The sequence below is a fragment of the Cygnus olor genome, chromosome 1 (assembly GCF_009769625.2).
Source record: "Cygnus olor isolate bCygOlo1 chromosome 1, bCygOlo1.pri.v2, whole genome shotgun sequence".
NCBI lineage: Eukaryota > Metazoa > Chordata > Aves > Anseriformes > Anatidae > Cygnus > Cygnus olor.
The window spans coordinates 190,172,691-190,195,909 of record NC_049169.1 but is presented as its reverse complement, the minus strand read 5'-3'; the positions used below and the strand labels follow the sequence as shown (position 1 = coordinate 190,195,909).

General features: G+C 44.2%; 1 protein-coding gene across 5 annotated transcripts in view; it reads right to left on the bottom strand.

Moving 5' to 3' along the window:
- Positions 1 to 20,407, bottom strand: part of ZDHHC20 (zinc finger DHHC-type palmitoyltransferase 20) — a 51,694-nt gene extending 31,287 nt beyond the window's left edge. For 2 of the 5 annotated variants that reach the window (XM_040544005.1, XM_040544007.1), the window contains exons 1-2: positions 20,158 to 20,407; positions 10,732 to 10,758 (exon numbers count right to left, since the gene is read on the bottom strand). In XM_040544005.1, the coding sequence (XP_040399939.1) occupies positions 10,732 to 10,758; positions 20,158 to 20,275 (145 nt within the window). In that variant the 5' untranslated portion in view covers positions 20,276 to 20,407. Of the gene's footprint in view, positions 1 to 3,314; positions 3,373 to 10,731; positions 10,759 to 20,157 lie in introns of those variants that run through there. The other 3 variants (XM_040544008.1, XM_040544009.1, XM_040544011.1) reach the window with 2 other exon arrangements.
- Between the last annotated feature and the right edge of the window lie 2,812 nt (positions 20,408 to 23,219).

The window sequence follows — 23,219 nt, the reverse complement described above, 5'->3', positions numbered from 1 at the left end:
TGCCCGAGGAGAGGAGGGGAAGAGAAAGGGAGGTGGGAAATGGGGGAGAGGGTCCTCCTCGTACTCCTCCCTGCCCCGCTTGAACTGCCTGCGCTAACTGCCAAGCCGGTCCTGTTAGCGCGTCCTGTTAGCGGCGCTCCCTAGGGACTGCTCTTATAGCGCCGGGGGTGGGTGGGCTGCCGTCACCCCTGGCTCCGCCCGCAGCGGCACAAGCACAGCTCCTGCCTGCTCGGGGGGGAGGGGGCTTTGATTTGATGCTTAAAGACTCAAAATAATGAACAGTCTTTACATCCAGAGAAAAGCTTAAGATATTATCACCTGTGAGACTTTTTCAAAACCAACCAAACAAACAAAAAAATAAGCTTCATAGAAATGAATTAGAGCTTTACAGAAACAGGAAGATAATTTCCTTATTCTTACCCAGGTCTCCTGGATCAGCAAGCAGTTATGAGACCGTGCAGAACAATTTTAATTTGGCAAGCTCCTGCAGTCTGAGGTGAAAGAGAACACTGAAACACCTGTGATTTTTCATTCTGTCTTATCATCCTTAACTGAAATAAAAATAAAAGATAGCTAGTTCTTTTCTACCTCAAATTCATGTAAAGTTTGGGATTCTGCTTTTATTCCTTGCACTGCTGTTATTCCCGCTCTCAGACAGATTAAACGAAGGGCAATCCTAGTACTTGTCCAAAGTCACTTAGCACACGGAAGTCAACAGTTTCACAGGATCTTTACGTGATGAAGTGAAGCCTTCCTTTAAATAAGTTAATATTTAATCTTTACATAGAACAGACCTGTGAGTATTTGCTAGGCTGGCAATGTAACAAGCAGCTTTACACCAGCAAGAAATCGATTCCAGCTTTTGAACTCCAGTTCAGGAAATAAACACAGAACAAGACATTACCATTGCATCCCACAATCCCTGGCCTGCAGTTTCAGTTACAAGCTCAGCTCTCAGGTTTTGGTTTTCTCCTCTGCTGCTTCTAAGTAGTTAGATATTGCTGTCAGCCTCCACTGAAATTAATACCTGTTTCGCTTTAAACATTCCTAAAACACTTTTTTTTTTGTCTTGGGGGTGGGATGCAGAAAATAAAGCAGCACCACTTCTTTTTTCTTTTTTTTTGAACAAAATAAACATTGCATATGATTTATATTTTAACCTCAGGATGCAACAGCACTATACATTAGATTAGATACATCAGAACCTGTTAGGGCCTTCAGCACCACAGTCAAGACAAACCTGTCCGTATTTCAGAAAAGTAAGCACTGCAAATAAACTTTTCTTTTGAGTATTTCAAAATATATCCCCATATCAGTCTATTGCTTATCTACAAAAGGAAAAGTAAGATCGAGAGCAAAAATATTCTTAGGATTGGCTTCTTAAGTTTCTGGTTTCTAGAGAAGCCTTGAAGACTTCTAGAAAGATATTGCTAGGGAAAGATAAAAATATGACTAGACAGCATAAGTTGCAGTTTACTTCATCGCAGAGAGCTGAGAAGTATGCACTCAGTGAGTTTCCATGCTGGCCTCATAACTGCAAAGGATTCAACATCTGTGTTACAGCTCTGTGCAGGTCTGCGAATAAAGCGACTGAGTAGGATCTGTTAGTCTGCAGCGCAGAGCTGTTCCTTGGTTACCTCAGTTTTTCCAAAATCAGCCTATGGCTCAACAGAGCCTGCCTGTGAAGAGGGGTGTGCCGGCCTACACTGAACTTCATGCTGCTGCTGCTTGTCCAGGGATACACGGGCCTAACAGGCTCGAGCGGCCGGTCCTGTGCCACCAACAGCTTACACATCGCATCTCCTGGCGCTTTGGGGTCACTGTGACACGAAGCATGACAAACTTAGTTCATGGTTTTGCTTTCTACAGAACACAGCCTCCAAAATACACAACCCAGCCTTTTAATAGGCTGTTTTAAAATGGATTTTTTAACTTGGTCAACTTGGAGGACAAAAATTCCAGGTTTGACTTTAACATAGGAAAAAGTTGTCTTAGTTTTGATTTAGACACTGAGCATCACCCTTCGCTGTAAAGATATCTTATCCTTTGTGACCCCCGCTGTTCCTTACACCTCCTTGTAGCTAATCTTCCTTATATTGTTGTCTGCTATCTTTCATCTCACCTATGTCACATGAATCAAAGGAGTGGAAGCCTGCAGATTATCACAGGAAACAGTCCTGCAGACACAGGGGAATCATTAATTGTATAATAAATGACACGGGGGGAAAAATGTCGTTTCTCAGAAGCATTTTTCTTGGAGTACAAACTGAAAGATGTAAACCTCAGAAAGCTTTGGAGAATATTTTAAGGAAACCTTCCAGGACATCTCAGAAGAACAAATATGTTTAGGGAGCTTGGCTGCTTTCAGTTTCAGGCTTAGTTTTGGGATTGCTATGAAGTGTTCAAGCACTTTCCAAATCACTGCATAATAAGGAAAAAAAAACACCACCAAAAAAAAAACCACACCACCACCACCATCAACAACAACAAAAAACCACAAAAGAAATCTCGCTATTCTGCGGCAAAGAGGTGGAATGATTTGCCAAGACCTCGTGAGGGGTATGCTAAAAGAAGACATTCACCCTCAACCTTGAAGGAAAAAGAAGCAAACAACCCTCCACCAAACCCACACATACTTACTCCCTAAGAGGCATATTCTGGTCAAAGCCACCCTTTGAGAGCCAGATACATTCTTTGCAGAACAAGAAATCCAACTGCAACTAGTGCAGTACAGAAAAGGAAAAGGATTGGTCTTGTTACTGATGTGCTGCGTACGTGTGTTCCCCCTTCTCCCCCCACAGTGGCTCCTGACCAAAGGCAGGCTTTGGGCATTACAGCCTATGCAAGGCTCTCAAGAGTAAACTTCATATTTTGGCTGACATTCCTCATGGAGAAAAGAAAGAATGATAAGTGTGCAATTGCATTCCTAAACCAGATGTACAACTTCAACTTTTCTCAGTTTCTAAGGAAAACGGTTAAATATCTATAAATACACATATATACACAAACGTACTTGCATACACATACCTACACATTTCCAAAAGTTACCAGTACTGAAACTCAGTAGAAACTTCCCATGGGCATTACCCTGCCTGCAAACAGGCAAGCACCACTTGTGTTATCTCAAGTTTTTCACTTGCTAAGTGAAATCGAAACTGTAACTTGGATTTCTGGTAACGAAATTCCCCTGTGCAATGCAGAGCCTAATCAGTTACTCACAAGGAAGATGGTAGAAGTATCACTTACTGAAACAACTGGGGCAGACCGGGAATGAATTGCCTTGGAGAAGCACTTACTCTACTTCTGTTACAGACCTGGGGCAGTGTCACAGAAGGAAGTCCTTAGCACCTCTCCGCTGTTCTCTTTACCCTGTGGCTCTGTGACCTTTCCACACTGAGCTATTTCTTATTTCCTGACTGGCAGTCACCCACTAGTGCTTTCTTCCCTAAGCAGCAGGGAGTTGTTTTTAGACAAATGACTCAAGACAACTGAGTTGACAGCATCACGTGGCCAAAAGCCAGCACAATAAGAGGCTGCCAGCTCCCTGCTGAAAGGCTACGGGGGCCCAGGATTGCATATGTCTTGCCACCAGCTGGAACAAACACCCTCTGCAAACGCTGGGGCCACAGGAACCTAGAGTGGTTTTATCTCCATATGTTGCTAGGCAGAATCTCCAGCTCTGGGGCACAGCTTTCCCCATGTTGCCCTCCCAAGTTGTTCCAGACGTAATGTTTTTCAAACCAGTGATGCAAGAGAGGTGGCCCCACCGCCAGGCCTAGGGCAACACTCAGCTCAGAGGCACAGCACGTGGTGACATCTGCTGCAGGGTGCAAGAAGTCAGCTCTCAACTATCTGCCCACTCCCCTGTGCAAGACCAATGCAGCAAAAGCAAAGACTTGCCTTTCAGACACTTCAGCTCCTTCCAGCACTTTGGGTTTAAGCCACCCCTGAAGGTGAGTTTGAGTGAACACAAACAGCAGTGACAAAGGGTGAACTGCAGCGAGCGGCCTCTGGCTGCCCTGGGTCACAAACAGCAACGAGAGGGGAAAGAAACCCTGCTTTGGGTGACCGAGGTCTTACATTTGTGTGGCCGTTTCTGCAAGCACATGTGCCAGAGCCCAAACTCCTCTCATGCTGTGCACAGCAGCTCCGCTGGAGCTAGCTACTTGGCTTCTTGGAGAGATCACAAGACGATGCCTTTCCTTTGAGTGATCACAAGATGATGCCTTTAAAGGCATCGCAGGGGGAGGAGAGGAGGAAAACACAGCCAGGGAAGAGACACCTTGCTGCAAGTGGGTTGCTCTGTTGTTGCCAGCATAAGTGTCACCAAGGTTTCTGTTTGTGACCACCACGTTCATTGCTATAGGATTCAAAAGAAGAATACTCACAGGGATAGGTAAGATGCATTAATATTTCAAATAAGGAAGTCAAAGATACACTGCAGCCTCTTACTGTTTGTTACCAACCATGGTTACAATTTGTTGTATGGTTAAAACAATATTAACATAATTCTTTAACTACAGCAAGATAGTTCTTCAACTACAGCAAGTAACTTAGAGAGGCCAGAGGCTTGCTGCCCAGCAAACATTCTCTTATCACAATAACAAATAAGGTTTTTTATTTATGGAAGGTCTTACGCACATATTCTCTGCACTGAAGTTGTAAAAGTACAAGCAGGGCTACAGCAGAAATTAACATAATCAATGCAAGACAGTCCTTGGGTACTGAGTTACATTTAGCAATGAATTAAGCTCTGAGAACTGAAAAAAAAAATATTCTGCACATTCCTGGAATAGTATTTTCTGTGCTACCACTTTCACAGTTCGAAAGCACAGCTACAAAGGCAGCTGACTTCTGGGAATCCACAAAATCCTATCAACGACTCCTTTACCTCCTCCTCTAGAAAATATTCTTAAAATTTATACCAAGGGCCTCCTAACGGTCTGCACATTGTGATTTCAGAACCAAGAGTTACACTTGGTTAGCACGCAAGAAGCATCAGTAGGACTTAAGCTCAGTCCCACACTCATGTCCACATTAGGCATTACAAGATGCATCAGCACAAACAACTAAAGGCTTTTTCTGGAAGCAGCAACTGACGTTAGCATTCAGCTGCAGCAACTCACCAGGTTTGCTGTCCCTGAAAAGCCCTATTCCCTGAAAAGCCCTACTCACTTTTAATTTACCATAATTGCCCAAAGAAACCTAATGTAACTTGATTTTCTTTAGCTACTTAATCACTGGTGTCAGTGCTCATTCTATTTGCATTTTGATAGATTTTAAACCCTAGCATTACTTCTACATGCTTTTCTTAGCTGCTTAGGAGAATAATTGGATTTCTTCTTTCAGATCTCTCCCCCCCAGTTTACTTTATCATAGCAATAACAGCTTTATTGCCCAGTAGTTTGGTAGTGCTGCACAGAAGCTGTTTTCAATATTGCCTTTAAGCTATTGTATAAAGCCAAAAGAAAGCTTGGTTTCTTCTTGGAAGACAGAGAGCCATTAGTTCCACACGTCAGTCAGCTGTGCCCCGTCTGGACCACAGGGAAAATGGGAAAAAAAACAGAAATGGCAGAAAAACCACAAAGTCAGATGCATCTGAGAGGAACCTACATCCACACTACAAGTTAATTCCCCTTACGGTTGAAGGAGGGGTATTTATACTCAGGTTGGCAAACTCAAGCTCACTGTAACTCCGTGCTCAAGCATCTGTACTTGTCAAAGGGCTTTTTGTCTCAGGAGCAACTCCGGTTGGTTCTGTAGTTAAGGCGTAATGAGGATGCTTGCAAGAGATCTGAGACACAAATAAGAGCATCAGCTAGTGCCGACAGAGAGCCAGTATCAGGTGTTGTACAGGGTTGCCTTCCGCACCCTCCACAAGATTAAGTATTCTGCAGGTGGTACTAGAAACCACCAATACAACTAAAGTAAAAAAACAAAAAAACATGACACAATTCAATCTCTTAACAGATTTTTCCAGGTGAATGAAAACAGAGAAACCATCTTTACTTAACTGCTCCAAACAAATTCTGAAGGTGTGCAGATGTATCATTTGGTGACACGAACTCCAGACTGAGCTACCGTGACCTTCAGACATAAACTACTGTGAAGTGGCAAGAGAACCACAAGACTGGAGGTCTCCACTTCCTTGGTAAGAAACCTGTCTCTGCATTTATCTTCAGATTCTTCCAAAATCAAATGTCTCCTTACTTAGCTACTGGCCCTGCCTGCAGCAAGATTTTCTTTAATATTAAAAATCTCCTTGCAGAACTCTGGGAAAAATCTCCTTGTAAATCTCAACACGGAGTATTAGGTACTTTGTTTCTGAGACAAAGATCGCGCTGCTGCCAAGGTTATAGAATAATGGGAGAAATCAAACCACCCTGCAAGCAGACCTCTTTTGATACATTATGTCACTGAATTCCTCAAATTAAGTTTTAAATTCTTTTTTTTTTTTTGTACTGTTGGTCAGGTTTGGCTGGTCTTTGCCACCTGAGATTAAATATGGGCTTGCCTATGATGAGGAGAGGTCATTTTCTGCCGGCAACACGAGCAACACAGCAGCCAGTAATGTAACTTCCACAAACCTCCTGTCAAGATATTAGTAAGCCAAGCTTACAAGCTTAATCAAGTCCTTTAAAGAAGTTTTGTTTTGAATAACATGTCATTTAGAACCATGTCTATCAGCTGTGTGCAAGCTTAATGGTGGGGAATTTGTGTCTTTATTAATATTTACAAGTCCTGGGTGTTAAATATTTAATACCGTATCATTTTTATTATTAAAGTATTTATGGATTAGATAGAGGTTCAGAGATTTTACACAGTGATTTTGAGATTCTGTCCGTGTATGGTTCATCATGTTGGCTGACAACAAATGCTGCCATCTTTTGATGCTGGAGCCTTTGCTGCTCATTCTTCTGGCAGAACAAAATGTCACTCATTAAACCTTCCTTAGTTTGAAATATCTTAGGACAAACCTTGACTGTAGCTAAAGATACTTCCTCTAGTTTCCTTGCAAAAAGGAAGAGAAAAAAACCACCAATGGCCCCAGGAATATAACAAAAGAAGCAGGTGCTGCAGAGGGCAAAAAACATCCGGGATAACAGGACAGAAAGTTTTGGCTTGAGGACAAGATTTCCACCCGCTCCACCAAGAGATCTTATTTTACTGCTCGACCAGCCAGGAAAATGAACAAGCGACAGCACAAAGGCTGCACAAGTCACTACAAAGGGAATTTTGGATACTCCAGAACACCGATACTACAGGTTAGAAAGTAATTCAGAATAAGCTGCATAGCTCTCACTCAGTAAATACTGCTTGAAACAGACAAAACCAAACAAAAACCCTAAAATAACACTTCCAAAAAAACCAATCCTCCCAACTTCGCCACCTCCAAAAAAACAAAAACAAACAAACAAAAACAACCAGCAAAGCAAGTCCTCAGAGCTTACCTGCCTGCTGACTGTTCAGCACATGTTCCTGGAAAGCATTAACTCAGAGCTCAGTAAAAGGTCAGCTGAACTACAGATCCTAACACAACGTGCCAAGGGAAGAAACAGCACTGCCTGTTACACCTCCGAGATGCATTAGGGCTCCCGTGACAAGGCACTGGATGTAACGCAGCAGGACTGGCAAGCTGCCTAGCAAGGAACAAGTGAAGAATTTGATGTACGCATGACACCTGCAAAGTGAATTAACTTCTGCCATCACCTTTCCAGAACATCACGTGTTGTGATATAGCTGCAAGAACATCTTATTTGGAAGGTAAAGTACTGGAGAGTGGGGCACATGTGGGAAGAAGGGAGAAACAGGATTGTTACAAGTTTGAGAACCTCAGTAGAAAATAGCCACTCAAAAGAGAGAAGATAATCTAGTGCTCAACTGTCTTCATGCCTTCCTTTCTTAAATATGTCTAAATTATGAATTATTTAAAAAGTTCAAGCCTATCCTGTGCAGTAGGTAGTCCAGCAGGAATCTACCCTGCAACACAGCAAGTATTAGCTTTGGTGCCATTATCTCATCCCTACATATACGTGCCTGAGGGAAAGTAGAAAACAAGGTAATTCATTTCAGGCTTATTACTATGTTTTCCTACTTGAAGGTCAAAACTATCTAAAAAATATAAAAATGCAGTCATTGGAGGTATTGATTTTAAAAATGTCAGAAGTCAAACAAACTACATCCTAGCAAAGCACTGTATCCCCAAATTTACCTTTTTGTCTTACTACTTTTGCACATACACGTGACTGTCAAGCTTGAGATGAATTAAACACATTTAATATAAGGAAATGCCATTATACAAAGCATAGGAGGAGTAGAATAGGAGGAAAGAGAAAACAAGATATAGTGGAGGGAAGGGCATGGCAAAACTCAGTTGCACAGTAAACAGTTAAATTCTGTCCATAAAACTCACCCCCAGAATCCAATCCCTTTATGGGTACCAGTACCACTCTGGACACTACTCCCTAGAGCATCTCACAGCGGTTTCAAATATAGATATAAGCTGGCTTCATTCCTAGTCAGTTATTTTCTTGTAATTCGAAGACATGAAAAAAACATCAAATACCTCAAACCCCAATATCTGCTATTTTTGAGTCGTGATGAAGTCCCAGCTAAGCTAGGGCGTCCAGGATTCCTGGTGCCATGCTGTGACCAAGCGAAGTGACTTCGCTTTAAAGGCACTGGTGCACATTAGACCCTAAGTTATGCCCTCGGGAGGACGATGTCATAAGATACGCTCTTAACATCCTCCTGAAGCATGCTAAGCCTTCCTCAGATTCACCCCTCACAATTTTTCCTGCATCATTCTTAACACCACTTTAAGGACAGAGTAGGATTACAGAGCTAATAATACTCAACAGAACTAAATTATATTGTGGAGAGATTGAGAGCTGACTGTTCTACTATCCTAATGGATAAAAATCTATGCAAGAATATGAAAATACAAAGACACAGAAACAGCCTTAAAGGGATGAAGGAATCATCAGCAATTGAATTACGGGTTGTAATTAAAAACCTGCAGTAAAAGAATTTGAACAGAGCACAATGAAAAATGGTGTAAAATATATTTGCTGGTATACGTATTATTTATTTACATTGCAACATTTACTAGTGCTTTGGCCATTTGACTCTCCAGGTGGTATTTCCTGGCTATGGGAAGTTAGTTTGTAAGAACTTTATGAAACTTGGAACTTTTATTTCAAATGAAAAAACAACATTTCATTTTAAGATCAGCCTCCACTGTAAAGAAATACGTGCATGCAGGGTGCCTGTGACATGCCATAGAACTGGAAGTGCAAAATGTGTGCAAGAGAAAAAAGCCTAACAGGCAGCTTTCAAAGATACTGTTCTCATTAATTAATCAAGCATTTGTCTTCTCTGGTAGATTTAAGAGAGCCTGCTTCGATCAGGCAGGCACTGCATTTGAATTAAAGACAAAGATACGGCTACACTACACCACCATCACTGCTCTGCCAGGCTTCTTTAACACAGACATGAATCTTGCCTTTCTGAAAGAAACTAGAAAGCAAAACTTTACTTCTAGTAAAACCAGACAGTAAAAGCACAGCAGCAACCTGCACAATTTTGGGATGTCTTCATGAAGCCCAGCTGTGCATTGCGATGTGAAAACCCAGGCTAAGACACAGCTTCCGTCTTGAACAGCTTACGGTTTACTTTGGAGGTTTTCCCACTCTTTCACCTCTTTAAAAGATGAAAGAGAACAGACTCTATCAAGTTTCCTTCTTTTTACAGTTTTCTCCTGGATGCTCCCCACCAGGAAATAAAACGGTGGGTTACCTCCAAGTTCTGTGCTCTTTTGCAAAAATATTTCAGAGATGAAAGCCTCTTACCAGCGGTCTCACACCCTGAACACAGCCTTCAGTGGATGATGAAACTGCCAATCTATGCTTAGCATAAAATCATGATAACCACTCTTACGCTCCCACTTAAGCTGAAATGAACTTCCAAATATCCCTAGAGTTTGGGGTTCTACGGGGAAGAAAGCCTAAAGTCTTACAAAAAAAACAGCATTTTGAACTTCTGAAATTGAATGATCCTCTAGCCTAGTTTTTGTTCACAATTAAAAGCAGCAAGCATGCTGGAATTTCTCTGGTGAGTTTGAATCTCTATAAATACTACCCACTGTGATGTATACTTGCCAAACACAGTAATAAGGCTTAAGGAAAGTTTGTAAAAACAAGGCCTTAACCGCTTAACCTGGAAATTTAAAATTATAACGTGCAGTCACCTTTGAAACGGCTGTGTTTTTTGCACAGTTCTAAGCAGTCCTGAGGAATGGGGCTCTGAGGAATCTGGTAAGCTGTTTGGAAAACAGCAAAGAGTACAACAATCCTTCCTCTTCCAAAAATCTTGCTGGGCAGAGGTTGCAAGGAGGATAGTAAGATAAATATTCATCGTTCCTTCAGGATGAAACAGGAAATGGACTGCTGCAGTTCCTTCCCTCTTCTCCCTCTTCTGTTCTCAGATGGTACCCATTTAAAAATATTTGCAAACCTAAATCATAGTTACTTTACTCAACGGGTCTTGTCTTCATCCCAAGTGGTACTATGAGCTCAGCAGACTCAACCTCACAATATTTAACTTGTTTCTTCGCAATGATCTACTTACTACAGAGAGCTTACATATAAAGAAATACATTTAAATTCTATGTCCCTTAAGACTTGAGTGCAACAAAACTATTTACATTAATAAATAATAATTATATGTTACCTTTTTCTGCAGTTGAAGAAATAGTAACTGGAAGAGAAAAAAAAGATTTTAAGTACATATGTACTGAATCAAAAATATGGTTAAAAGTGAGACATGAGATAGCTGACTTGTTCCAAATCATGTATCAGGTGTTAATAAAGCCTCCCTGCCCAACTCTGGGTAAAACAGGACTAAGTATTCCTCCTGCCAGCCCCTGAGACTTGGTGAGTCAGTGGAAGGGCTGAATAGGTCCAGTTCTCTGCTCTAACCAGCAGAGGAGGAGCACACTCCTTTCCACAGCCATTAGTTAGATCATAATTTATACATGTTGCCCTTCAGATATGCACCCAGCACATTTTCTGGAGCACATCAACATCCAGGCCAACCTGTTGTATTTCCGCCCCCCGACCCAAATTCTTGAGACAGTTGAAATCTCCCCACTTCCTCCTCTTCTGCACCTTCATTTCTTTTTATCCCAACACCAAATTCTTTTGCTCAAATCTATCTTGCATGCGCTCTGACCGGTACATCCTCTTGCTCTCAGGCTTCTCTGAAACCTTTGGAGTTCATTCTTCAGTTAGGCAAGACACTGATCAGAGAGCAGCTGTACTTGCCGGGTCACTTTGTTCATACCACTCTCCTTGCCGAGTCTCTTCCCTAGACACTGAATTCCTGAAATTCAGTGACGAAAGGATCTTTTCCTGGCTCTTCACCCGATACAGCAAATTTAAGTTTCTGGCCATCAACACGAGCAAAAGCTCAACAGGGCGTGCCCTGCCTACTGCCATTCACCTCACTCCACATCGTCTCCTCTCTCTCAGCACTGACGTTTGTCCAGTCACCAGTCTGCATGCCAGCTCAAAGGAGCTTTTCCCTGATGCACATTGGAGAACTAAATCCGCAGGGCTTCAGTATGCGTTACAGGCTTCGTTCCACAGAGCTACTTTGGTCACAGAGGTAGCATGTGCCTCACTTAGCTGTAGATATCTATAGCAAAGGGGTCTGCAACCCTATTACACAACCGTGCCTCCTTATAGCACGCAGAGACGTACTGAGGTGATACCTCGATGTACAGATGAGCCCTTTTTGTTCAGATTTTGATTTTTTTCCTCTCTCCTTAAAATACATGCTCAGCAGCCTGTCTGTCCACAGAAGCCTCTAGCTTCAAGCTAAAGGAGGTTAACCCTAAAGAAAAGCAAATTTCACATTAGTTAGCGCGTATTAGATGTGCATACTTGCACAGCCTCCTCCTGTGTTTCTGTCTAGAACAGGGACATAATCCAAACAAAAAACTAAGTACAAAACTAAACTGAGCCAAATTTGATGCTTACAGACTCAAAATAATGAACAATCTTTACATCCAGAGAAAAGCTTAAGATATTATCACCTGTAAGGATTTTTCAAAATAAATAAATAAATAAGCTTCATAGAAATGAATTAAAGCCTTACAGAAGCAGGAAGATAATTTCCTTATTCTTACCCAGGTCTCCTGGATCAGCAAGCAGTTATGAGACTGTGCAGAACAATTTTAATTTGGCAAGCTCCTGCAGTCTGAGGTGAAAGAGAACACTGAAACACCTGTGATTTTTCATTCTGTCTTATCATCCTTAACTGAAATAAAAATAAAAGATAGCTAGTTCTTTTCTACCTCAAATTCACGTAAAGTTTGGGATTCTGCTTTTATTCCTTGCACTGCTGTTATTCCCGCTCTCAGACAGATTAAACGAAGGGCAATCCTAGTACTTGTCCAAAGTCACTTAGCACACGGAAGTCAACAGTTTCACAGGATCTTTACGTGATGAAGTGAAGCCTTCCTTTAAATAAGTTAACATTTAATCTTTACATAGAACAGACCTGTAAGTATTTGCTAGGCTGGCAATGTAACAAGCAGCTTTACACCAGCAAGAAATCGATTCCAGCTTTTGAACTCCAGTTCAGGAAATAAACACAGAACAAGACATTACCATTGCATCCCACAATCCCTGGCCTGCAGTTTCAGTTACAAGCTCAGCTCTCAGGTTTTGGTTTTCTCCTCTGCTGCTTCTAAGTAGTTAGATATTGCTGTCAGCCTCCACTGAAATTAATACCTGTTTCGCTTTAAACATTCCTAAAACACTTTTTTTTTTTTTGTCTGGGGGGTGGGATGTGGAAAATAAAGCAGCACCACCTTTTTGCCTTTTTTTTTTTGTTACAAGTTTGAGAACCTCAGTAGAAAATAGCCACTCAAAAGAGAGAAGAATCTAGTGCTCAACTGTCTTCATGCTTTCCTTTCTTAAATATGTCTAAATTATGAATTATTTAAAAAGTTCAAGCCTATCCTGTGCAGTAGGTAGTCCAGCAGGAATCTACCCTGCAACACAGCAAGTATTAGCTTTGTGTGTAATTATTTGGCTGAACTCAAGCTTTTTTTTTTTTAAATAAAAAGGTGAAAGTTAAGGAGTAATATGTTAAACTGAAAAATATGCACACAGAAAATACCTCCACAAAAAATCCTATGTGCAACTTGCATCCTTTTCCAGACATTATTAAACAAGACCAAGCCAGAACAACCAACCAAACTTGCACGTTAGTTACGCAGGATTTTCCAGAAGAGAAACCAAATTCTGTTGTTTTGGGCAATGCCCAGGAAAATCCCATGCCACGACCCCAGAGCTGTGAAAGCCTTCAGGTACCACCTGTCCCAGCACTGTGGAAATAGGTTTTGCTTCTCTGCTTTTTTAATCCAGATTTGACAAATGCAAAAGCACTGACTGCTTGCCAAGAAGAATGGTACAATAACAAATTCTCTGCATGCGCGTCAACTAGAGACAATAGCTGAGGCATTTCATGCCAGTTTTGAGCCTACCACAGACAACTGCAAGCCAGCTTATAACTTGGTTTAGTTCACTTCAAACAAATCTGTTCCTCTCAACTTCCCATTTAATCTGAATTGTTTCTTTCTCTCTGCAGTATTAGCTTGCCTAATTCCAGATGAGTTATGACTTACATCTCTAATTTTTTTTTGTACCATAGAAGCTTAAAAAGATGGAAAAAGTAGCACTGCTTACTGCTTCACAAGAATTCCCCACTCTGGAGACAAACAGACAACAGGATGCACAACCCAAAGACCACAAACAAAAAAACTGGCATAGAAACCTCACTTGATCTCTCTGTTAATCATATGATTAAAATGGTTTCATGGCTCAGATTTAAGGCAATGCTGCACCATATATAGCAGCAGAGAGAGCGTTACAGAAACTGCAGAGGCAAGGCATGCTGCTCTCGTGATCTAACGATCTTGTGAGCAGATCCCTTCTGACAATCCTGTACCCATAAGACACTTTTAATAGTCAAAAGGGAACACGAACAAGGAACTGATGAGCCATGTGGTCTTTAGAAAGAAAGGAAAAGCAGGTGCTTGATATGCTGCAGAGGAGGAACTCGATTTTTAGCACAGATAAGACGAGAGAGTCAAAAGTTACAAGAGGAGGCATTCCACAAAGGAAGAGGGGGGAAGGCCCATTTTTTTTGCTTGGCACAGGACAGGAGGGGCTAAACATACCCTACAGAAAACAGTTTATTGACAGCAGAAAGGAATGATGTTGGGGAACTGGCTAAAAGAGCAGATGTTTTTGTTATGGTTTCATTGCTCCTCTTACACCTGATTCATCTTGGTGGAGATGCAGCTGATGCAGGAAAGAGGCCTGTCTTTACTTGTCAAATGTTTCTAATAAACATCACACGTACACAATGGGGAGATGTTTAACAACTGAGCTGAGTTGAAAACTCCATAAAAAGCGTTTCAGGAAAGGTGTTTGTAACACTGGGAATGAAAATACATCTTAAAACAGCAGGAATTCTTACCAGTTGCAAGAGGAGTGCTGAATGAAAAGAGCTGGACGAACACGGATGTATCGATTGGGTTAAACAGGAACCCAACAAACCCTCAGCATTTACAGGCACAAGTTTCGACAGGCAGCTGGGATGCCTCCCATCCCTGCTCTCCATCACGGGCAGTCTCAAGCTCCAGACGTGAAGGCAGGTACGTTGCCACCTGAGTGCTGCACCTGCAACAGGTGTATGAAGAGCTCAGCTCCGATATCCATCTTTGTAACGCCGTAAATCCTTTGATTACAGAACGCACGTCTCCATTAAGTCATAAGAATACGAGCTGCTAGAGAACAACGTTTTAATTGTTTAAATTTCAAGCAGAACCTGAAGTTCACGGTACGCAGAGTCAGCGACCTCAAATTAATTACTGTCTGCTGAAAGCACGCTCTTGATATTCTGGCCCTTTTATCTCAAAGCATCTTGTAGGAAGACTGGCACACCAGTAAGTGACAAAGTAAAACCCCTAATTAAAAACAGAGGTGAGTTTTTAATTTGCTAGGATAACTCTAAGTGGACAGCAGCAAATTCCACCAGAATGGCTGCAAAGGTAGAGGAGAGAAGTTGGTGCTCCCTGTCAGGACGTGGCAGCTCTGAGCTCAGATCCTCATTTCGTGCCCGGCCTCTGGCCGCTCCCTGCACGCCTGGACCAAACCCAGGGGCACGGCTCGGTGACACAAGTGACAATGCAGGGCTGGGGCCAGGCACGGCACGGGGCTGGCAGCGAGGAGGGTGGAGCCCTTCCGTGGGCAGCACTTGGGAAAGCAGAGAGCAAAGACAATGTCCCAAGAAACCAGGCTGAGCTAGCGCCGCTGCTCGTGGAAGGGTTTTTTCATTAGAGGACTGCCCAGAGAGCAGATTTCATACCATATAAAGGGCACGTGCCCACCCAGCCCCATAAACTAATATGACCAATGCAGTGCAAAGCACCAAATAAGCAGCTTGATAATCTTGCTGCCCAAGCTAAGCATCCAGTTTTCCAACACATCTGTATCCAGCCTGAGCACCTCGGCAGGAATCCGACTTATTCCTAACAACAGGAGAGGTTCTCGTTTCAGACGACAATCCGCGTGCCTGAGCCAAGACACCACAACAGAACCCAGCGTGTCCACGGCATTTTAATTTCCTTATTCTGAAATTCGCAAGAGAGGCACATAAGCACAGTTAACTGTTACTAATGATCCGACGTGTTTAATTAGCTGTTCATTCTCCTGAAGAGGAACCCCCCGTTCCTCCGGGAACGGATTTGCATGCCTAACATGCCAACGCTGTAGTGTAGTGCTGATACTTTCGCTTTTGCAGTGGGCAGAAATCAGAAGTTACTGAGCTGCTGCTGCTTACACCACATTGCCACTGCTTGCTAACTACTGCAGTCAGATTTTGGGAAGAGATTTCTTCTTGGTTTCTTCCTGAGGAGGCAGATGGAATTACCTTCCCTCTGTGTGCAACAGACTCTTCAAATGGGAGCGTTACAACAGATCACCGAGGGCTTCTCATATTGACGGTGCTTTGAGGAAATCAGAGTCATCTCCCTCCTTAAAAGGGCCACTGCAGCCTTCAGAATAACCAGTTAAGTTTGTACGATTAGCACCAAGTTATGAATCCCAAATTACAGACTGCTTTGTTTGCCAAGATTTTAGACACATTAGACATTACATTGCATTAAAAAAAGCAAACTGCTCTGCAAGTAGATGCTATGGAAGTACACAAAGCTAGTTACTCCCACAGCTTTCAAAAATCTCAATTTTCCAGGCTTTGAGGAATTTAAGGCACAGAAACATTTATAAAAGACCAGTAGGTTCCTAAACCAAGCCATTCTCCTTGTAACTAGTCCTGGCTCTTCTGGGCTGAGTTCTCAGAACATACAGTTTTAGCTAGAGCAGTAAAATGCTACCCTTAATGAGATTTTTGTTTTTATATGTAAAACCAGCCAATAACCTTAGTTACGATCTGCAGAAAACTCAGCCAAAGTTAACATCTTTTCTCAGCACTACCGAATTCTGCCAGTGCTTCAGTAAAAGGGTTGTCTGTATGAAACAGGCTGGTTTTACCCACTAAGTTTTACTACAAACGTCAAAACAGCGACTTCTGACCCTGGTCTGGCCAGTCTGTATTACAGCTGCTCACCCACAAAAAGGTTTTGAGGATGGAGGGAGAGGTAACGAGATGCAAGTCAGCCCGAAGTGAAAACGAGCCCCAAGAGAAGAGCTCTGCTCATGCTGAGCTTCTGAGGGGATGTGGCAACCAGAAACAATCGGTTCAATTCACTAACAACATAATAACGCCATTGTTTGCAAAAGCGATGTTAAAAGCAAAACATGTTTTGATAACAAGAAAGAACAGAAGAAGTGGTTTTAGACTAATGAAAACCTATTTTACAACCACCCATGCGTATTTCTAGGTGTGTTTTCTTACAAGTTTCCCTGCAAGTTACATGCAGAAAGAAAAAAGAATCGAGTAAGAAAGCATTCATTCATGTTTTTCTCCTTTAACGCGTTTAAAGAAAACCTGAATGAGATGTGGCCACAAGCCTTTTGCACTTCCTTCAGTTCTGCGTTCACAGTTCTTCCCACTCTGCTGACATTCCCTCGCTTCTATCCATTTGGTGAGAAAAGGGCATTTTCACCCTTCCGTTAGCTTAATAGCTAGCTTACCAGCTGGATCACAACTACACAGCAACAGGGCTCTAAAACGGCCAGCGTTCACCCAGATACTGCAGCAACGCTTCGGAGACATACAACAACGTTTCTAGGGGAGGAAAACAACAGAATAGCTCATACTGAGAGCCTCCTTTCATCCTACCCATACCATTCCTCCTTGGTGTTCACAGGCTGTACGTCAGTAACATAATTAACAGTTGTAGAAGAGGCATAACCAAGTAAATGCATACTGGTGGTGAATTACAGAGTAAGCCTGAGTCCTTCAGACACCAATCACAGGACACCGAGCAGTAGGGGAATGTCCTAGTGGAGGAGCGTGGGGCAAGCAGTGCTGGGAAGCAAAACTGAAAGGAAAAGAGAGTGACGGGATAGAAGAAGCAACCCCGATTTACTACACCATCTTCTACTTTGATTACTAAGAATATTTTCTGATACTACATTACACTTGCCTTCCTCCTACACCTACTAACTGAATACATATGTTTAACTTTTAATACATGAGCAGGGACTCAAAGGAGGAAAACAAACAGGATGGAAGAAATAGTTGGAGGGAACAAAGGCCTTCTTTCTTCCTGTTTCCTTGTAAGCTTCACATCTTAGTAATTACCCAACCTTTACGAATAACCTTGGAAAAAAAAAACACAAAAAAAACACTGGTGTCCGTGTGGTTACAATTTCTGTATTACTCAGTCTTTACACATTTTTTTCTATTTTGTTTCCTCTTTTCTAAAACTTTCCTTCTTCTGTCTTTCCTTTACCCAGGCACACATCAGCTGCATATTGTGCCCTTTGCTAAAGACAGCCACAGAAGTGCAACAAGACATAAAGCCCTGCTTCTGCGCCTGCTGTATAGGCACATCTGCAGAGACCAATGTCACTTCATTCACTAGCAGCGCATTAATTGCATCCTAGCTCTTCTTCACAGTACACACTGCAGTAGTTTTCAAGCCAAAATAAAACATATGGAGCACGGGGAGAAAGTAAACATACCTGCCAAAAGAAACAGAAAATCCTGTGTTTTGCTATAAATCCTCCCTGTGCTTGTTTGAACTCAAATGCAGCGTAATAGCAAAGCCAAAAAAGGGGAAGGAAAGAGCTGGGGGGGGGGGGGGGGAGGGGGGGGGGGGGGCAAGGGAGAGACTCAACCATAAACAAGCTCAGAAAAAATACCTTTCCTCTTCCTTGAGGAGTTGACCTTTCACCAAAAGTATAAAGAAAATTCAACAGAAGGTTAAAAATAATAAAAAAATCAATCAGAAAAAAAAAGCTCACAGAAAAACAAATCTTGGTCACCAAGTACCATTTTGACATTTAACAACTGCTGTCAGTGACAGCAATAAAAATCAATAGGTAATTTTCTTACTAAATGACCACTTTCTCTTAATAGCCTGCATCTGCAGACATTAAAAATAAAGCTGATTTGTGAGCAAGAAGTGCCAGACGTCTAGAAACCAGATTTATAGATGTGAAAGTTCTCACATAAACAGGAACCAGCCCTTTCAATAATTTTCACACAAACGAAACTGTGCTGAATTTGGCAGGACTCTCCGCAGCCCTCTATGCCTGCGAAGGTCTTCCGTAAGATCAGGGTCAAAGACTTTTTTCTGAAGAAAATGATTCACCAGCAACCAGCCCTGACCCACTCTGTGATCAAGAAACAGAGCTGGGACTTGGGGGATCGAAGTCCTGTCCCTGATTAAGCCAGAGATCACCAATGAGACCCTGGGCAAGTCACTTCGTCTCTTGAATTTCTGTTCATTTTTTTATGAGAAGAAACACATAGCCCTGCCTTTTGCCGGAACAGTCAGACTTCAATCACAACTGTAAAATGTAAGTATATAACCCACATAGCCCCCCTCAGGACTACTGTAACAACCACCCATGCCCTCCAAACCACAGTATTATCCAAAAGTTATCCAAAAACTAAGTACTGCGGACCAAAAAAACCCCACCCAACACCTTGATTATTTCTAAAGGCCAGATATCTTTACAAGTTTAGGGCTACCAAAGCAACTATTTTACATGAACGGCGATAAGTGTAAGGACCCAAAGCCACTAGCACACCTATGCACGCAGTTTAAAACAGTCCTGGTTCAACAAGTCTGGTTGTGTATCCCTGTATTTTTGCATTTCTCCTGCACAGGTAAATATCCTCCTGAACCAGACTTTAAGTTCCTCCTAAAGCCAGAAAAGGGTAAATATCATCCTGATGGACACCGACTACAAATAAGCTTTACATAACGCCGAACCCTACCACCACAAGCCTTGACGCAGCCTGACAAGCCCCTAAGCCCCAAATCCCGCTTAGGGAGGATGTTTCCAGCCTCATTACACCTCAATGACAGCGGGGTCCGGGACTGTTCATAAGAAGGGGCGAAGGGAGTACAACGAGACGTGTTCAAGTAGTTATGTGGTACATGAGGAAGTTCCAGATCGGCTTCAAATAATCGAAATAGGAACGAGAAGGGGAAACTTCTCCCGGGCGGCAGGAGTTGTGAGGGGCATGGATCCCCCCACGGCTCCGGTAGGGATCCTAAGGGGGGCTGCCGGAGCCCGGGGATGGGGTCTCTGCCCCTCACCGTCCCCCTGAGGCTCCTGTCCCCCAACGCCGTGCCCCGTCCCCCCGTCGGGCCTCTGCCGCCATGAGGCGCCTGAGGGCGGGCAGAGCCCCGCCGAGCCCCCTCCCGCCCTCCGCCACAGAGGCAACAGGTAAACCCGGCTCCGCTGCCCGCCCCCCCGGGGCTGGGGGCTTCCCCTCCGGGAGGGAAAATAACCCCCCTCCGGGGCAAAAGGAACCCCTCCGGGGCTGCCCCCTCTCCGCAGCGCCGGGGAGAGGCCCCGTGAGGGCGGCGGGAGGCGAGGGGTCCCCGCGGGCGGCCGGCATCCCCTCGCCCTCCCTGCCCTCCCTCCCCGCACTCACACACACACAGCTCCACCACGTAGGCGTAGTAGGACCAGGCCACGACCAGGGCGATGAAGGCCACAGGCACCCAGGCCAGCACCTTCTGGCAGCACTTGAGGACGTGGGACGGCGCCATTTTCCTCGCCGAGCCCCCGCAGGAGGAGGCATCGGCGGCGTCGGCGGCGCTGCACGGGCGGCGGCGGCGGCTGCAGCAACGGCCGCCGCTGCGGAGCCGGCCCCGGGCGGCGCGGGCAGGCCCTGGGCGGGCCGCAGTGGGCGGGCGATGGGCGGCCCCGGAGCTCCGCCGCCTCCCGCACCGGGCTGCGAGCCCCCCCAAAAGCTGCCTACATCCCCCCCTTCTGCCCCGAGGTGTGCCCCCTTTAAACAGTTAATAAAGAACTTGTGGGGAAAAGGGGTCGCAGAGGTGCTCGGGGCGCTCGGCTGCGGGACCCGGAGGTGTTGAGTGGGGATGGTGGGTTTGGTTGTAGGGCTTCGTAGGCTGGAGGAGTCGCTGAAGGAGGTTTCATGCCTCACAGCATCTCGACAGCGTCTCGTAGAAGTGGGCTCATTAGATGTCAGGCTTGCAGAACAGCAGTCTGAACCGTAACCGGTGTGCGATGTTTCATGGACACTGCGGTCATGCATCAGCAAGTCTGCTGCTTGGTGGCGTGTTCCTCTAGCCGAAACCCCAACCTTAAATCTCATTGCAGCTCTTTTGTGCTTTTTGCAGGCTGGTGGCAGCCCCGTCCCTGTGTGTGGGTCTGTCCCTGCAGTCATGCAGAAGGACGGGTCCAGACCGTGACACCCGGTGCTGCACCAGACCTCGTGCTGACACAGTCAGTGTGCTCGTGGGGCTCTAATGGCTTGTTGAGTACAGCTAAGTACGGTGTTTCTTTATAAAGAACTTACTAGACTATTTGCCAAACTTCAGTTAATGCCTCTAAAATGTGGGCCCTACCATGACCTTCCAGAAATGCATTTCTTCAGCTGCATTGCTTTGCAGGAATCAACTTTATTTAATGCCAACTCTCTTTAATGTTGACATTTTTAATGTACAAAATTTTTAGCTTCACTGCAGCCTCACTATTGGTAGAATCCTGAGATTGAAAGGAATCGACATGTGACATGGCAAAATCCCCATTTATCTCCAAAATAAAAAGGTGATCTTCCGCGTGGTTTCAGATGATAAAACTGCTGAACGCAACCTGCGGCCGGCAGCTGGGCATTTTGGAGAAATGTCCCAATGTGACATTGCACAGCCACGTTATGAATCACAGAGTCACAGAATGGTTGAGGTTGGAAGGGACCTCTGGACATCATCCAGTCCAACCCCCTGCCGAGCAGGATCACCCAGAGCACGCAGTGCAGGATGGCATCCATGTGGGTTTTGAATATCTCCGGAGAAGGAGACCCCACAGCCTCTCTGGGCAGCCTGTCCCAGTGCTCTGTCACCTCACAGTACAGAAGCGCCCCCTTATATTAAGCCAGAACCCCCTGTGCTTCGGTCTGTGCCCTTGCCCCTCGCCCTGTCGCTGGGCTGTCACACGACATCGCCGTCCCGCGGGGCACCGGCACCACCTGGTGGCGGCCGCGGGCACCGGCGGGCCCCAGGCCTTTGGACATCACCAGGGCTGACCTAAACCGACCGAAGGGATATCGGGTGCGGGTCTGGGCTCCCCCGTACAAGAGGGACGTAGAACTTCTAGAGAGGGTCCAGCGTAGAGCCACGAAGATGATGAAGGGATTGGAGCATCTGTCCTGTGAGGAAAGAGTAAGCGAGCTGGGCCTGTTTAGAGAATAGGAGATTGAGGGGGGATCTTATTAACCTCTACAAATACCTGAGGGGACAATGCAAAGAAGATGGGGCCAAACTCTCCTCAGCGGTGGCCAGTGATAGGACAAGGGGTAATGGCTATAAATTGAACCACAGGAGGTTTCATCACCGTGTGAGGAAGAACTTCTTTATGGTTTGGGTGACAGAGCACTGGGACAGGTTGCCCAGAGAGGCTGTAGAGTTCCCTTCTCTGGAGATATTCAAACTCTGCCTGGATGCCATCCTGTGCAATGTGCTCTAGGTGATTCCACTTGGCAGGGGGTTGGACCGGATGATCTTCAGAAGCCCCTTCCAAGCTCAGCCATTCTGTGATTCTGTATTTCTGTCTGCATTACAACCAAATAGGGCCACAGTTATATCAGCCTACATATGGTGCAGGTTAGTTTGGGCCACTGAGCATATCCCAACAAAAATCAGTATTAATCCTGTAATATATGAGATGAAATTGTGAACTGGAATGTCAGAAACGAATTTCTCTAGAATATGTTTACAGTCTGCCTCTTCTATACTGACTGCCTGGCATCCTGACTGCCTGGCGTACATTGTGGAAACAGTATAGAAAGCATGGGCACATCTGACATTTAAAGGTCCTAAATTTGTTTGATACTGAAATGCTCTCAGCTATCCTAAGGAAAATGGGAGGAATTTTGATTCCCATACAAAGTAATTCAATAACAAATTTTGGGTGGTTATCTGTTGCAGTGACAATGATAACCACTTGGGATAGCCAAAAGAGGCAGATGGCAAAAGTGACTGCCAATCTAATGGAAAATACCTCTCAGGCATTAAATTGAGCAGCATCTCTGGCTGTTTATTGTACCAAACATGACTGCTGGCAACTGGAACAGTGGTTAGATGCTTTTTTTTGGGAAGAGTTAATTCCTTTCTCATGGACAATGCAGCAGATATCCTATGTTATGAAGGTCAACAGGTGAGTGGTACTAATTTTCAGCTTGGCAACGGGATGGTTCTTTGACAACGGGATGGTGGCTTGTGGATTTATTAAAGGAGGAGTATGGACAGTGGGATATAAAACCTTGCATTAGCTTACTGAATGTCTCAGGTGAATGGCTGTGGGAACCTGATTTACAAGGTACATATAGTAAGACCTTAAGTTTAATCAATCACAGTTAGAAATGAACGATTTCACAGCATGAGCTTTCTGCTAAGCCCTGTGGTCCACACTATCGCCACATCAGTGGGAACAAGGCAGACTGGGAGCCCCAGTCTTCAACAGAGGGAGATC